At 44.2% G+C, this 17494-nt stretch overlaps 1 protein-coding gene across 2 annotated transcripts in view; it reads left to right on the plus strand.

The window, feature by feature from the left end:
• DNAH10 (dynein axonemal heavy chain 10) overlaps positions 1 to 17494 on the plus strand; it is a 2445728-nt gene that overhangs the window by 498305 nt on the left and 1929929 nt on the right. For both annotated transcript variants that reach the window (XM_078667623.1, XM_078667624.1), the window contains 2 exons: positions 202 to 400; positions 580 to 774. In XM_078667623.1, coding sequence (XP_078523749.1) covers positions 202 to 400; positions 580 to 774 — 394 coding nt within the window. The remainder of the gene's footprint in view (positions 1 to 201; positions 401 to 579; positions 775 to 17494) is intronic.

Raw genomic sequence — 17494 nt, forward strand, 5'->3', positions numbered from 1 at the left:
GTTTTCAGATAAGTAATTTAATTTTAAAGCGTATGTCAACAGTGCAATGGTACAAGTGGCAATGTGTGTTTGCCAGTGCATGTGTAGCATAATGAACTGTAGCTGTGGAGCATGAGTGAAAGATAATAGTTCTTATAATGGAAGGGAGGCACCTTGCAATTGTTTTAGTAAATTTCAAACTCTGTTTCATTTGGTTTGCAGAGAAAACAGGCCAGCTGCCAAATTAAAGACTATGGAGGCCAAATACAGTCTAGAAACATGGAAAAAGACATACTTTGAAGTGCGGGCAAAAATTGAAGCATCAGGCAGAGACCAGCGATGGGAGTTTGATAGGAAGCGCCTGTTTGAGAAAACAGATTATTTGGCAGGAATCTGTCAAGATCTTTTTAACACATTGCAGGTAAGAGATCAACCTGTATCACTTTTACATCTCAAAAAGATGATGGATAATGACAAATGTATCAAAAAATACAAGTTCAGTACATCTCAGGAATTATGACCAACCTGATGTTTAGGAAGCTGCTACGGAGTTAAAGTTTCTGACTATATCTAAAAGATGTTTTTTTTTTAACTCAACAGATTCTTGAGGAGTTTTATAACATATTTGGCCCGGAATTGAAAGCTGTCACCGGGGATCCAAAGAGAATTGACGATGTAATACGTCGGGTTGATGGGCTTGTCATCCCAATGCAAACACTAACATTCGATCCTTTCAATATCAAGTATTCCAATCGATGGAAGGCTGTGATGGACAATTTTAATTTCGAAGTCCTGGTAAGGAGCTGATAATGTTACATACATTATAAGAATGACATCAGTTCCTCAAAAACATGATGTTTCAATATTATCAGTATTCGTAACCAATAGTCTGACAATGACATTATCCAAAATCTGACCTGAAACTGAAGGGATGCATAATGACATGAACCATACCACGGAAACTGTTTAGTCCTTGAAGAGGGTGTCATCAGATCCATACTGTCCTTGATCAAGTTGAATTCATTTGAGGTGGCATGTTTTTGGAAAAATAGGAAAGTAAGAAAGATTATCTCAGAGAGTTATCTCATTGAATTTGCATTTCAATTTAATTGAATTATATGCGTAAATGATTTGATTTGGGAGATAATGTTAATTTTTCAGCTGGGTGGAGTCTCTGTGCGAGGATGAGTTTTTGAAATACGCATGCTACCCTTTGGTAGTGCTTATTTATAGTTAACATTTTATATTCCTCATGGCCTTCCACCTAGGCACCCCGAAACACATATATGGAACACCTTCAAAACAGTGTCTTCCTGTCCCACTACAGAACAGGGCATGCTGCAGTCAATGAGCTACGCTGTAGCAATGAATAATATGAAACTCTTTGTAAGAGAATAGGAGTTGGGGGTGTGGGGGTTGGGTAAAAATACCTGGTGGATAGCTACTGTTACTTTAATAGATGCTCTAGGTGGTATGATTACAAATGGGAAAGAAAAAAGTGGGAAGTTCTTCAGGGTGCTGTGGCCTGAACTTCCTCCTATGATCTGGTCAACATTTCTGATGGATACATCTGCCAGTGGATTCCTCACCATGTGAATATCCCCTGCGCCAGCAACATTCAGAAACTTTTGTAGCTCTCCACGCCGACGAGGACGTAGACGACGTCACAGAGGCACGACTCCGCTCGCGACCTCGCTGAAGTCACTGGATCCATAATAGAGCCTCGTCGGCGTGATGACGTCAGTTCCCTTTTTTCTGCGCCATCGACGCCAACGGTTTTTGGGACTCTCCGTAGCTTGTTACTTTGTGTTTTCCAGTTTCTATCCTGTTCTATCTTTTACTCTTTTCAAGGATGTCGAGAAAATCAGGATTCAAGCCTTGCAGGGAGTGCAGTGGACACATGTCCATAACAGATCCTCACAACGATTGCGTATGGTGTTTTTCATCGCACCATGACGTCGAGGAGTGTCCTTCCTGCAGGAAGATGAACCCAAAGGCTCTGAAAGAAAGGGAAGCCAAGCTGTTTATGGCTAAGATGCGCAAAGAAAAGAGAGGTCGGAGGAGATCAAGGTCGAGATCGGGCTCGAAGTCGAGATCGGGTCATGCTTCAAAATCCAAGAAGCATAAGAAAAAGAAGAGCATGGTTCTCGATTCCGTTCGGATAAAGAGGAGGCTCAGTCGTCGGCTTCGAAAGCTCATCGACATCGAAAGGACTATGTATCTCCTTCTCCTTCCCCGGTGAGAGTATCTTCTCCTGTGGCTTCACCAGCGCAGTCACCGGCGCCAAATCCTTCTCCTTCTCTGGAGCATTCTCCGACTCCGGAAGAAGAGGTACCAGTACCTGAAAGGCCATCGACTTCAGTGGATCCACCGTTGGCGCCAGCAGGCCTGAGTCCGGTGATGCCTATGCCTGAGCGCATTCCAGGCGAGTGCCCTCCTTTTCCTGGTCCAGGGCAAGACCCGACGCATTATCTTAATGCGTTGTACGGTGGCTTTGCGAGGGCTATGTACCCCTCTGGTGCACCTTCGGGCCCCACGGGTTCCATGGCATTCAATTTGGGAGTACCTCAGGCGTATGCTCCAGCTCCCTTCATGCCATTTATGCCTACGGCTCCATCATGGCATTTGCCGGTGCCGAGAACGTCGACGCCAATGTCGATTCCTCCATCTCCGGCGCCGTCATCTCAACCTAATCGACTTTGAATGTGCCCCTGGATCCGGGTATGACACCGGATCCGACTCCGTTGAATTCGTGTGCGACTCCATTGGCCCCGAAGATAAGGTCCAGACGGGAGGCACAAAGATTGCTGGAGGAGCAGCATTGTAGGGAAGATGAGATGGAAGAAGGAGAACTTCAAGAGTCAGAGGACTTTTTTGAAGACCTAAGAGAGGCAAGTGGTTAGGAACTATCACCAGAATGGCAACTCTCTCCTCCTTCAGAGGTTCCCTCCAAAGATGTGGTTCCTTACCACACTGTGATTCGTAAGGTGGCTGATCTTTTGGATTTGCAACTCCCGACAACGGAATTTAAATCTAATATTCTGACAGAAGTGCTTCATTCTCCTTCTGCAGTAATTGAACCTTTACTTCCATTTCATGAAGCTATCACTGAGCCAAATATGGAAGTTTGGCAAAAACCCTTTTCGGCACCTGCAGTTTCGAGGTCAGTTGCCAGAAGATATAGGACGGCTCCATGAGATACGGAGTTTTTATCCCCTCATCCTGCTCCTGGGAGTTTAGTTATTAAAGCCGCCTACTCAAAGAAATCGGCTGGAGCTTTTCCACAGACTCCAGGTGACAGAGAGTCTAAGAGACTGGATCAGGCTTCTAAAAGGTGTTTTCATCGGCTTCTATGGCTCTTAAGTCCACCAATACCACTTGCCTTTTAGGCAGGTATATCCATGCTTTAATTGATTCTGCTAGACGACTGGCCCCAAAGTTGTCGGAGGAGGACAGAAAGAACTTTGATGAGGTCTTGTCTGACACTCGGGCAGCTGCAAAACAGGTGATCCAGAGTGGCCTTGATACAGCGGACTCTGTAGCCAGGATAATGGGTCGTCGGTTGCATCTTGGAGGAGTGCCTGACTTAAGTCTTCAGAATTTTCTCAGGATGTCCAGGCAACTCTTTTGGACCTCCCATTTGATGGTTCTAGACTTTTTGGGAAAAAGGCAGATGTAGCTTTGGAAAGATTTAAAGAAAGCAAGGCTACAGCCAAGTCCCTGGGTCTGCAGGCACAGCCTAGGAGTTCTTCTTATAGGAAGTTCAGGGGCTTTGGAAGGTCGTCCTTTCGGGCATACAGACCACCTCAGCAGCAGCAGCAGAATACCCTAAATAAGTCATATAGGGGCAGGAACAGAGGTCGCCCACGAGGTCGACAACCCTCCTCCTCCTCTTCCTCTACCTCTCCCCCTCTTACCACAGCAATGCAGCCCAAGGTCTCCCATTCTGGATCATGTTGGTCCTGTGGGGGGTCGGCTTACTCATTTTCTACAAGATTCGGAATTGGTCACTACAGACCGTTGGGTTCTCAATCTTGTAGAAAATGGGTATGCTCTTCCCTTTCGGGAATTCCCTCCAAATTAGCCTCTTTGCCAAGGAGCTTGCTCGGAGGACCATCTTCTTCTCCTGTAGGAGGAAGTTCTAACCTTGTTAAAAAGGGTGCAAAGAGGTGGTTCCAGAGCCGGAAAGGGGTCAGGGATGCTACTCCCGGTATTTCCTGATACCCAAGAAGGATGGCAGGTTACGTCGAATCCTGGATTTCAGGGTCTTGAACCTTTTTCTAAAGCAAGAAAAGTTCAAGATGCTAACCCTAGCGCAGGTTCTTCAAGCGCTGCAGCAAGAGCACTGGATGGCATCGATCGATTTGCAGGACGCGTATTTTCATATCCCGATCCTGAAGTCACACAGGAAGTATCTCCGTTTCACGGTGAAGTCGCAACATTATCAGTTTGCGGTCCTTTCGTTTGGACTTACTACTGCACCTCGAGCCTTCACTAAGGTGATGGCAGTGGTGGCAGCCCATCTCAGAAGATCTGGGATTCCAGTTTTCCCCTATCTGGACGACTGGCTGATCAAAGCAGAGTCACCAGAGAAGGTGTGTCATCATCTGTCATCATCTGCAGGTGACAACCCAGCTGTTGTACAAATTGGGTTTTTCGATAAACGTTCCCAAGTCTCACCTGGTGCCCTCACAGCGCAACCTGTTTATAGGGGTAGTACTGGACACTACTGTCTGTCGAGCATTCCCTCCTCCTCAAAGGATTCTCGATATTCAGGAAATGATTCCCTTGTTTTACAATGGAGCGGTCGTTCCAGTCCTGAAGGTCCTTCGTCTGCTCGGTCTGTTTGCTTCCTGCATTCTGTTGGTCAACTATACACGCTGGCACAAGAGGGCACTCCAGTGGTGCCTCTGCAGGCAGGGTATCAGCACAAAGGAGATTTCAGGAAGTCTGTGAGGATCTCTAGAGAAGCTGCAGCGGATCTGTCTTGGTGGAGCGTGGAGGGCAGTCTGACTCAGGGAAAGCCCTTCCATCTCCTTCCATCGGTGGCGACAGTGATAACGGATAACGGATGCACCCACTCTAGGGTGGAGTGCTCATCTGGGGGATCTGGAGATCAAAGGTCTTTGGTCTCCAGAGGAAAGGTTGCTTCACATCAACCTTCTGGAATTATGGGCGATATGTTGAGCGCTCAAGGCCTTCCTCCCTTCCCTTCGCAGTCATTCGGTTCAACGGACAACACAACCGCGATGTGGTATGTCAACAAACAGGGAGGAGTATGGTCGCATTGTCTTTGCAGAGAGGCTCTGTGTCTCTGGTCCTGGGTTCAGGACCATCAGATTTTTCTGATGGCAAATCATCTGGCCGGAGTTCTAAACGTACGTGCAGACAGTCTCAGTCGGCAGTTCTCAGCCGACCACGAGTGGAGGCTTCATCCGGAGGTGATTCGTCACGTCTTCCGGACGTGGGGAACTCCTCGGGTTGACCTGTTTTCTACTCACGAGAACGCTCACTGCCTGTGATTCTGCAGCCTCCAGTATGCGATGCAGGGGGCGCTAGGGGGCGCGTTTCAGTTGAGTTGGGGTTCTCAACTCCTTTTTGCGTTTCCTCCTATACCCTTGATTCCTTGGGTTCTGAGGAAGATTCACCAAGACCGGGCCCAAGTCATATTGATTGCCCCGGATTGGCCAAGAAGGGTGTAGTGTAGTTCCTATTATCCCAATAGGCTCTGCGCATTGGAATAATACCTCCAATAGTATAGACCTAGACCAGACGTTAACTAGGTCTTCTACTGTCGATATTAGACTTAAAGTTTTGGGTTTGCCAGCTAGCTCAGAGTTCACTAGAAACTTTCTTGAATAGGCAAGGAGGAGTTGAACCTCCCTGGATAGACAAGAAGGGATTTCGTTTCTGACAACCATAGAACATGACAACTTTGCTCTCCCCTAATCAAGAGTGTATCTCTAGAGTCGTGTGAAAACAAAAGACAACTTATTTTACTCAGTCAGTACGTGCATTCTTAGTTTCACCAGATTGTAGAGAAAAGGAAGAGACGGGCGTGTTCAATAAAAGATGTTATTTATTGATCAGTCTCTTTTCTCGTACAAGAGAAATGGATCGATATTATCGCAATACTTATGGTTAAGTAAAGTGCATACAATAAAAGCAGAATTATAAAATAATACTGTAAAAACATTGATATGGTTTCTAAGCCATACGTTATTTAAAATGGACAGAATATATACGTACACATATACATTTGACTAATAGTACTCAACTGGTGCTTCTAACTACGCCTACCCCAGTGTACCTGACCTAAGCCTAATACGTGGGCGGGGATAGAAAGTAGCAGTTTGAGTTAAGTTTGTTTTGCCAAGTGACTGACTCAAGAATTCTCTGCAAGGGGTTGTTCAGCTCTGTACCTGAGATCTAGGATGGTTGAGGGATAGTATCTCTCGTCTGAGGTCTCGATATTCCAAGCTGCCTGCGAGGGCTGCTCGGAAGCGCCGGAGCTGGATTTCTCGGCAGGAGAAAGCAGCGTCTCGTTCTCAGCGCGTCAGGAAGGCGGGGCAGCGCCAGTGGGCTTCGCTCTCTGCTGGGCTTCGGCAAGTCTCGCTGCTCTGATCTCGTCACCACCGCGTGTGTTTGCTTAAGGCAATATCGGTAATATTTATACCTGTAAGGTGCCGAGATTGACGTAAGGATGGACATAGATACGTCAATAAGGATGTCATACGAGCTGGTCGTTAGCACATTCTTTTACTGAAGTTCTCGGTGAAAACAAAACAATGGCCGCAGGGTTTTTCCCAGGTTGTCATAGGTTTGATTTGTTTTGAGAACTCCGTATGCCTTATCAGGGGCTGGAGGAATATTGCTTTTGCCTAATTAGATGGCAAGCGTTATGACCTAATCAGATAACGCGCTCCTGTGCTGTGGTCTGGCGTAATCAGATACCGGTTTCTGCATCATGGGATGGCTGCTAGTTAACTTGTTAACCAGAATAGGGTCAGGAATAGGGGGATCGATACAGAACCTATAGGAATACATCACAAGGGTATGGTACACGGATCTTCTCCACCTCTCCTCGTGCCCTCCGCTCCGTCTCCCTTTTAGGGCAGATCTCCTCTCGCAGTCGCAGGGGCAGGTTCTACACCCCCACCTCCAGAGCTTACACCTTCATGGCTGGAGATTGAACGGGGTAATCTGAATTCTTTTTCTCTCCCGCCTGACGTGGTGGATGTTATTATTTCGGCCAGGTGGCATTCCACCAAGTCGATTTATTCCTATAGGTGGTCCAAATTTGTTTCATGGTGTGGAGAGAAGTCTATTGACCCCTTAAGGGTCCGTTTATCCAACGTCCTTCAGTTTACTCTTTCTTTAGCCCAGCAGGGATTTGCGATGGCTACTGTGAAGGGTTATTTGTCTGCTTTGTCGGTATTCCTTTGTTTGCCGGGTCAGCCCTCATCATTTAAATCTCCTATTGTGTTACGTTTTATTAAGGCCTTACCAACAAATTTCCACCCACTCCATTTATTGTGCCTCAATGGGACTTAAAGCTTGTCTTAACCTACTTGATGGGTTCTCCCTTTGAGCCCTTGCACAAGTGTCCCTTGAGACTGTTGTCTTAAAATGGTATTTCTAGTTGCTGTTACCTCGGCAAGGAGGGTAAGTGAGCTTCAAGTTCGAAAGCCCAATTTTTGACTATTCATGCTGAAAGAATGGTACTCAGGACCAGGGCTGTTTCTCTGCTTACGGGGGTAAGTCCCTTTCATCTGGGGCAGCCCATTACCCTTCCTACCTTCTATCCTCCCCCTCACCCTTCCAAGGAGGAGGAGCGGCTTCACCGCTTGGACCCAAAGAGAGCGGTGACCTTCTACCTAGATAGAACTAAGGACTATCGTGTGGATGACCAGCTCTTCGTGGGCTTTTCTGGCTGCAGAAAAGGCAGAGCGGTGCACAAGCGCACACTTTCCAGATGGATTGTCTTGTGCATCAAGATTTGTTACTCTTTGGCCGGTAAGGAACCTCCCTCCACACGTTCGCGAAGCATTATGCATAGATTCTGAAGTGAGGAGGGTTGCCATTTTGCGCGTTCTGTCCTTCAGGATTTATTTATTTATTTAGTGTGTTTTATATAGCACACAGCTACCCCAACGGGGTGTCCCGGCGCTTCTGTGTGTATGCTGGGTCTCACTCATGGGTAATTTAGCAGAGGAGGAATGTTTTCAAGGCCTTCGAAATGGCAACTCCTCCTGAATCTGCCTAATGGGGTTAGGCAGTTTGTTCCATTGATGGGAGGCACAAGCCTGGAAGGTTTTTCCCCCAGAGCGTACTTTTTTAAATCTGGAGGTGCACAGCAAGTTTTTTGAGCTGAATCGGAGGTGTCTTGCATTGCTGTAGGGGCGGAGACAGGAAGAAAGATATGCGGAGCCCTTTCCCTTAATTGCGCGATGTGCCAAGGTGAGTTCTTTGAATTCTGCCCTTTATTGAACTGGCAGCCAGTGAAGCCTTCGTCGATATGGAGAGATATGCTCCCGAAGGAAGATGCCACAGACCAGCCGGACTGCAGCATTCTGGACTGTCTGTAACCGGTGGCAGAGGCCAGAAGCAAGGCCAAGGTACAGACTGTTGGCATAATCCAAATGAGAAGTTATTAATGCCTGGACAATGGTTTTCCTGGTATTACTAGGTAGAAAATTAATACATTTTTTAATCATCCTGATTTTAGAGAGGCATGCGGCAGTCACCGTCTGGACTTGGTTTTGGAAGGAGAGGCTGGAATCCCATCTAACCCCTAGGTTTTTTACTGATTTCTTGGGGGAGGGGGGTATGCTCAAGTCATGAGGCCACCTGAGGTTTGAGTCCAATGGAGAGGATTGGTGGAAAAAGAGGACCTCGGTTTTCCCAGCATTTAATCGAAGGAAATTATTGTCCATCCAGTGGGCGATGTTGCGGAGGCAATCTTTTAGTGGGTCAAAAGTGGTGTGGGTAATAGTGTCATAAGAAAATAAAAGCTGAATGTCATCAGCGTAAGAGGTTGCCCTAATTCCTGACTGAGCAATGAGCTCTGCCAGGGGGGAAAAATAAACATTAAACAAAAGGGGGCTCAATGAGGAGCCCTGTGGGACTCACCATTTTAACGGACGACTTTCGGAGGTGTAGGGGGGGTAAACACCGCCTGTGTCCGATTGGATAGGAACGAGGACAGCCAGTCCAAGGCTTTGCCTTGGATGCCTTTAGCCCGAAGACGGTTAAGTAGGACGGGGTGAGAGACGGTGTCGAATGCTGCCGACAGATCAAACAGCACCAACACCGCTCTCGAGCCCCCGTCCAACTTCCAACGCACGGAGTCAGCCATCTCTATTAGGGCTGACTCGGTGCTATGGCCTGGTCTAAACCCGTGTTGTGAGTCGTGAAATAGACCATGGGTTTCAAAGAAGCCCGCTAGTTGTTGGTGCACTAGCTTTTCAAGGACCTTAGCTGGAGCGGGCAGTAAAGAGATGGGCCTGTAGTTGGCTGGTTCATCTGGATCTGCATTGGTTTTTTTGATGATGGGAACTAATTGGGCATGTTTCCATGCCTCAGGAAATGTACCTGTCTTGAGGGAGTCATTCCAAATGCAGTTGAGTATGGGGTTAAGAAGAGGGGCCAGTGCTTTGTATTGTTTGGCCGGCCAAGGGTCAATTGGTGAACCTGATCTACATTTTAATAGTTCTCCCAGAGAACTTTCTAAGGTGATCTCCTCAAAGTCTGAGAAAACAGGAGCAGATTCTGGAGGGTCTACGGGTTTATCATTAATGTTCGGACTGCTGTTACAAGGAAAGGAGTCATAAATAGAGGCAATTTTTTCCTCGAAGTAATCAGAAAGGTGGGTGCAAAGGGATTGCGATACCGGGGATTGGAGTTTGAGGGCCATAGGATTTGTAAACGTTCTGACCGTGTTGAAGATTTCCCTAGTAGATTTGCACTTACGGAGTTCGACGGAGTACCAAGGTGCCGAAGGGGCAGAACGAAAAGTTTTAATGGGCCTGATAGGGGCGATGGAGTCAATGGCAGAAATGACCCAGCTGTTAAAGTTAGCCAGCCTCAAGTCTAAATCAGGGGCATCTACAGGGACAGTGGTAGAGAGATGTGCAGCAAGGCTGTCTGGGGAGATCTTACTTCCGTTACGGCCAACCAACTTGGCCGGAACCCTCGGCTTGTCTTGGTGGCAAAGGGGGAAAGAAAAAGGAATACAAAAATGGTCTGACCAGATCACTGGGTAAGGAGTACTGATGGAAATGTCTACAAGGTTAGAGCAGATTAGGTCGAGTGTATGCCCGGCCTTATGGGTAGGGTGAGATACTAATTGATTTAATCCGCCATCAATTAAGGTGGAGAGAAAATTGAGGAAGGTGGGGTCAGAGGCATCCTCCACATATAAATTAAAATCCCCAAGTAGGGTGAAGTTTGCGTAGCGGGAGCTAGCCTGGAGGACAAAATCCAAAAGAATGGGAAGAAAGGATACCTTGGATTTAGGGGGACGATATACAAGTAGGCCTGAACATGTAATATTAGCAGCGAGTTTAATACAAAAAGGTAGTGCTTCGATGGATTCAATCTGGGTGTAGGGGAAAGCAGATATGGTCCATTGTGATCTGTAAATTATAGCTACACCTCCACCATGATTGTGACTTTGTCGATTGGCACACAAGATGTTATAGTCAGGGGGAATGGCTAGACATAAGGCTGGATTGGTTTCATCACCCAACCAAGTTTCCGTTAGGTAAAGGAGGTCCCACTTGTTGTCCATCAGAGTTTGGGCTATATCCAAGGAATGTTTTACCAGTGACCGACAGTTAATTAGACCCGCTTTAAGAGTAAAAATTTTCCCAGCATGGGTAGGTCCAGTGGGTGCCTGTCGGAGGGGGCAATGAAGTAGGGGGTTGTCAGCTTCATGTCCGGTGCTGCAGGGCCTACATGGGTAAGAGGAAGTGGAGAGGTCCGCAGGGATGAAATGTGATAAGACACAATGTTTGGGTTTTAGCTGAAGTAGTGTCTCCCTGTCGTAAGATAAGCAGGAAGAGGTGCCGAAACCGGCAGAGTCAGTAGCCACGGCCGCGTCATGGTCGCGAACGGGCGCAGACGGCAGGACTCTGGCACGACTCCAACGCAGGTCCGGCGCTTCCGCTGGTCGCGTCGGCTGCGCGGAGACATGCCCGTCTTCTTATATGCTGGCCACTAGAATGCGTGCAAACGCTTCCCCCACCCAAGATGGCCGCCACGAATTTCAGCCCGGCCGGGACCGAATTACCTCAGCGCCTGAGTCGGGAGAGGCTGGCCAGGGTAGCGTGGGAGTGCGGGGGTGGGTAAGTAACAATTCAGCGTTTGTCGCTTCGATTTGAGCGGGATGAAAGGTGCCAATACAATTTTAAAAGCTTAGTGAATCAAGCAGGGGTACAATTTATTTATTATTTATTTTCAAAGTTTTATATAACGCGAACAAGATCTTTGTAGATATCAGAGCGCTTTACAGAAACAAGGGGTAGGGTCAAACAAGAGGGTGTTTAAACACACTATTATGTACAATATAGTAGTCGGTAGTACGTGAGTAACAACATAGGGTTAGGATTATACTAGGATGATACTAGGATTACTTGGTATAGAGGAGTGGACACCCTCCTCCGGGAGTGGGGACTGCTGTGGGATTCTATTCACAAGGTGAGGAATCCACTGGCAGATGTATCCATTAGAAGAACAAGTTAGTTACCTTTGGTAACGCTTTTTCTGGTGGATACAGTATCTGCCTGTGGGTTCCTCACTGACCCACCCGCCTCCCCCTTGTCCACTCTTCTATACCTGAAAGCTGTTTATTTTATGATTGTATCTTTCAATGGAAATGTTTAATTGTTCTTGCTTTTTGCATTGATTTCACACTGTGTGTGTTAGTTTGAATACTGTGGACTGTGTATACTGTACCTATTTATGTCGGTCCGTCCCTGTGCCTCGGGGGCACGGAAAAAAGGGCGGAATTCACGTCATCTATTATGGATCCAGTGACGTCAGCGAGGTCGCGAGCGGAGTCGTGTCTCTGTGACGTCGTCTACGTGGAGAGCTACAAAAGTTTCCGAATGTTGCTGGCGCAGGGGATATTCATAAGGTGAGGAATCCACAGGCAGATACTGTATCCACCAGAAAAAGTGTTACCGAAGGTAAGTAACTATTTCGTTTCTGACACCCTTCCCTTTGGATTTCGACAGGACTGGAAATCTCACTCCTTGGAACCATTCCTTATACACTTATGTACCCAGTCTATATGTCAGAGTAGGGCTCTCTAGTTAGTGTATATAGTGAGTTTGAGGAGGATGAGCCCCCCTCTATTCTCCCTCTTCTCTCCCTCTTATTTGTAGAATAACAGTACAAAGTTCCCTCACACACTGAACAGGCACCATCTAGCCTTCAGCAGTGCAAGCTTCACCCTTCTTACATGGTCATCAGCAAGCTTCCCTTGCTAACACAATAGGTACAGCATACGTCCAGCAGAGCAACTAGCCCTCACTTACAGAAAAAGGTACAACCTGTCATCAATGATTATGCTTGCTTCAAGTCCCTAGCTGTGGCCCTCTGAGTCGGATATCAGATGTTTGAATTAAAGCATTTACGTTTAGGTACATTACAATGCCTCAATTACAATGCTAACATTTGCATCACATTGTAATGTACCTCTTTGAAAATTACATTTAGAACACAAACATATACATCACATTTTATGTAGCAGTGCGATTTATAAACATTTTAAAGAAGCAACACTGCCATCTACTGTTTTTTTTTTTTTTACTGTAAATACAGTGTTAATCCTTAATTCATTATTTTTGGATGACATATTTTTCATCCGGATCTAAAACGGAACAATATTTTTTATAACAATTTTATTATAGAATTGTACTTTATGAATACAACGTAATTTTTTTATCTAAAATTATTTTTACCCACATTTGTATCTATATCACTATTATTAATCGTTCAAAAAAAGTTTTTTTTGTTAAAATGTAATGAAAATTATTTAAATAAGAGCAAGTTATTAAAAATATATATATTTTAAATTACAATATAATTATTGTATTCCCTTGAAATTACTACCCACCGTTTCCACCAATATCACTTAATCAAGCTGTTTATAAATGGAATGTATTTTGTTTAAATATATTAAATATATATATTTAACGTAAATTAAAATGTTGATTTTAAAAAAAATTATGAAACTTAATGTTTTTCAGTTTAATTTCTACCCATCCTTTGCCCCATATCAATTTAATTACACATTCTGAAAGTGCTTGAAATTCAAATAAATATGAATTTAATTACCAGTTTCTTATATCCCCTTAAAAACCTTTCCTTAAATTAAATGTCATTTGAATAAAGAAAAAATTACATCCTACTTTATACCCGTCTGGTTGTTTGATCCTGAACCTGTAATGAACATCGCAAACCTCTAACTACATAGACTCAGATTTACTACACATTATAAACAAAAGTGAATTAACTGTTATTCTATGTAAATGACATGTGATATAAATAATGCACTGAAAATGTAAGTCCGTGTAAATGATTCATTGCAAAGGTAACATACCATCTGAAGCATGTCAATGTTGTATCATAGAACATAATTAAAAAAAAAATCATCCAAACACTGATTTAGCTGTTATATTCTGTTCTGCTGATGCCATCATTTTTTCATATGGATAAAATGTACTTGCTGACGGCAGATCTGGCTATCAAATATATAATAAATCTGCTGCTGGTTGATATTACCACGTATGTATGATTTTCAACAGAACCTCCTTGCCGGTGGTTATCCTTTTTAATCAGGAAAGGACATCCTTCCATAAGACCACAAGACCATTTTCATTTTGCATAACACCAACAAATGTTGAACAATCTCCCTAACTGATGAATCCATCAAGACCACAGATATAATCCTTTGAATTAATGTATTTCATATATTCTTATTTTAATTGTCCATCCATTGTCGAATCATTTTATTTTGCTAAACAGAGACTGTTAAACATCCATAGTCCTAATGGATTCATTCTTTAACATTAGTTCTTTAACATTACAATACACCATATGTTTCAGACAGTGAAATGTCCTTTAACAAGCCTATAATTAAACATCTATCACTAAAGGCAAATGTTGCATAACAAAAATCAAATAAACAAAACATATTATTTTGAAATCAAAGAGATATAATGAGCATGGGTCCATACTTAATGTGTTTCCTCACAACGTTTGCATGGGCATAATTTTGTTCATATTGTCCTCCCACTATGTTTTTTTAATCTTTATCCAAAATGCATCGTTCTATAGATCAAGGAAACTTACAATTTTGAAAAACAACAGTTAATGTACATGCTAATTAAGTATTTCAGAAAAACTAAAATTAACACTCATATGCAAACTATTCGAATAAATCTATTAAAAAAATTATATATAATCTCTAATATGTGCGCCTCTCCATCAAGACCTATGATAAAAGTGTGGAGGGGGGGATGTGAAGTTTTGTTTTCCTTACCTCTGGATAACATGATACACATTGAAATTTCTCAATTGTTGGGACTTGCTGCCCCAACCACATCTTAATGCTTTTGTAATTGTTGACGTGTGAGATATGCTTTTCTGTTGTACTTTGTATGTTACTTAGAAAAATTGAATATGCAAAGTTTGTAAAAAAGAAAAATAATCTCCAAGAAAGACTAGCCTTGGCTGTATGTTCAAAGCAGCTTGGAAATCAGATGGCCATAAAGTTAAAAAACGTATTATGGCACCCTCATGTTAGAAGCTAGTAAACAGGAAAAATCTATGAGGCACAGTAATGTATCTACTAGTACTTTCTCCAAAATATTAGATGCAACGCTAAAGTCTGGACTAAATGTTGCAAATGTCAATATATATATATATATATATATTTTTGTCCTCATTTGCCATTACCCCCGTGCAAGAGACCACTGACCACCACTGTGTGCCCAACAGTCCAGCCCCCAGATCGACATTAGAGCTTTGACCCATGCACAAAAAGCTTATTGGAGGAAGATGTAGACCTACACAGAACAGGGCGACCTGCAAAACTCCATCAAGGTGTATTGCCACCTGTTGGACATCAATATAGCTGCGGAGGGCCCTTGCTATAAGTCCATGGAGCAGGAAAAGTCATAATCATAGGACCCAGGGGGAAAAAAACACAAAAAAAAAACAACAACAAAAAAACCTGGATATCCTACCTCCACTGTGTCAAAGGATCCCAAAAGACAAGCTTTTTCCTACTGCAAGACCTGGCCAAGTCCGCCCTGGAAACTTCATAAAGGGTCGTCAGCCACCCAGCATATGTAGGAGGTAAAGGGTCAACCCAGAACTTACAAATCTGTCTCCTTGCCAGGAGAATTGCGTAAAAGAGAAAGGGTCTGGCATGCCCAGAGATGTTTTCATCAGTCCCAAAGATGATCAAGGGACAGAGTTATTCTCAGTGTAATATTAAGAATAGAGCACAGGGCATCCTTCACTTCTCCCCAGAAGAGACTGATTACAGGGCAGTCTTTAAACATATGCACATCCGAAGCTTCGGGCAAGTCACATTTATTACATTTCTTTCCCGGCTGAAATTTAGCTAGCTTTTGGGGAGAGAGATACGCTCGGTGTAACGTGAACAGGTGGTTTTGCCTCAACCAAGCTGGTTACACGATCTTGTGTGAAAGGCTGCATGAATCCAACCACTTCTGCTCACATTGGGCGCCCATCTGCCCTCCCCATAACTCATCTGGGAGTTTAAAGTCTCCATCTATCTCTTCCAGAATCGCCCAATACCAGCAAGAGCCCTCCTTACCACCCTCTACCCTTGTCACCAATAGATTTTCCAGGTTACTAAATTTACCCAGTGGGACCCCCTTCCTACTTAATGCCTGAGCCCAGCTAGTCAGTTGCATATGTTTAAATCTAGAGAGGCCAGGCCCGACTCTCTCCCGCAACTCCTCCCAAGATACCATTGAAATGAAATGAAATGAAATGAAAAATTCCACTTATATAGCGCATAACCACCCGGAGGCCTCGCAGCGCTTGCAGGCCTCCTGCCAGCAAGTCTCCCCATTTCAAGATTTCGGCATCCTTTACCGGGCACGCCAATCTGTCTTTGAGGCAAGATGGAGTGCCTGGCGAGTCCCACAAAGGTGCTAAATTTGAGAAGTAGCCAAGCTCAATACGTTTCCTAATTGTAGTCCGGCTCGCACTTGGTACTTGCGACCTCGATGCGCTATCTTGGCATTAGAATCACTCAAGATGTCAGTAAGCTGGCTGCTCACAATTTGGAGCTAGTAAACAAAGATAGTCTGAAACAGCTGAAGGCATGGAATCATCTCCCTTTATCCATCTTTGGGAGGACCAACTTAATAAAAATGTCTATCCTACCTAAATATACTTTTCTGTTTAACTCTATTCTGATGGCTTTTGATACTAAGCAAATAGCTGGAGGGAAAAAGGAGGCTTAACTCTACCAGACTTGCAATACTACGCTTGGGCATTTCAATTATCTTGCTCCAGAATGCTCCTAAAAACTCCATCAGATTGCTCTAGGGGAAAGATGTTTTGTGCGATTCTTGAAGGGGCCGATCTTTCAAACTGACTGCTACCTCTTTAAGTTCGGGGACCAGAAATTTAAAAAAAAAGTAAAATAAAAAATTATCCAGTCGCAAATGTCAATATTGTACCAATATCAGGAAGATCTATAACTTGTATTATTTACCTTACCTACTGTTCGATGTAGCCACTAAAAAACACAAGGGGGACCAGAAACTATTCCCCTTTGATTTTTCACCATCGTAAACTGAATAATTGGCATTCATTTCAACTACACATCGCAGAGTTTTACGTTGCTCTTACTTGATTATCACCTGATGTCCTGCACCTAACTGGCCACTTCCTTATCTCTGTCATATGATCATACAACATCTTCTGACAACCCCATATTCCATATAGTGTGCTACGAATATTGTACTTTACTGCAGGTACTTATCTGTGAATCCCTCCATGGTCACTCAAAAATTATCTCATGCATTATGAGAGTCATTTTGCCTGTCTGTTTCCATATTTGCATGTTCATTCCAATCTCATCATTGGCCCACTTAGTTACATCTTTCAACCACACTTTCATAATATTTGCCCTGGAGACTCTCCAAGACCTGACTACATGCCTCTTTGCCAACACTAAGGTCAAAACTAAGGGTGTGTTTAGTGTTTTATTATGTGTGATTTTTCCCACAAATATGAGAGCAGGGTCAGTCCTAGTTGAGTTCCAGTGATGTCTTTAAGCACTTGAGCAATATATCCCCAAATCGTCTGGTATATAGAACATTCCCTTACCATATAATAAATGTTTTTCCACCTTTGTACTGCACCTAGGGCAACTGGGATTTGTACTCTGGTAGATTTTTGCCAGTTGCTCGGGGGATGGGGGGTGGGGAGGGGGGGGGGGGTTATGTGTGATGCAGAT

Source organism: Lissotriton helveticus, chromosome 11 (genome assembly GCF_964261635.1).
Source record: "Lissotriton helveticus chromosome 11, aLisHel1.1, whole genome shotgun sequence".
Lineage (NCBI taxonomy): Eukaryota > Metazoa > Chordata > Amphibia > Caudata > Salamandridae > Lissotriton > Lissotriton helveticus.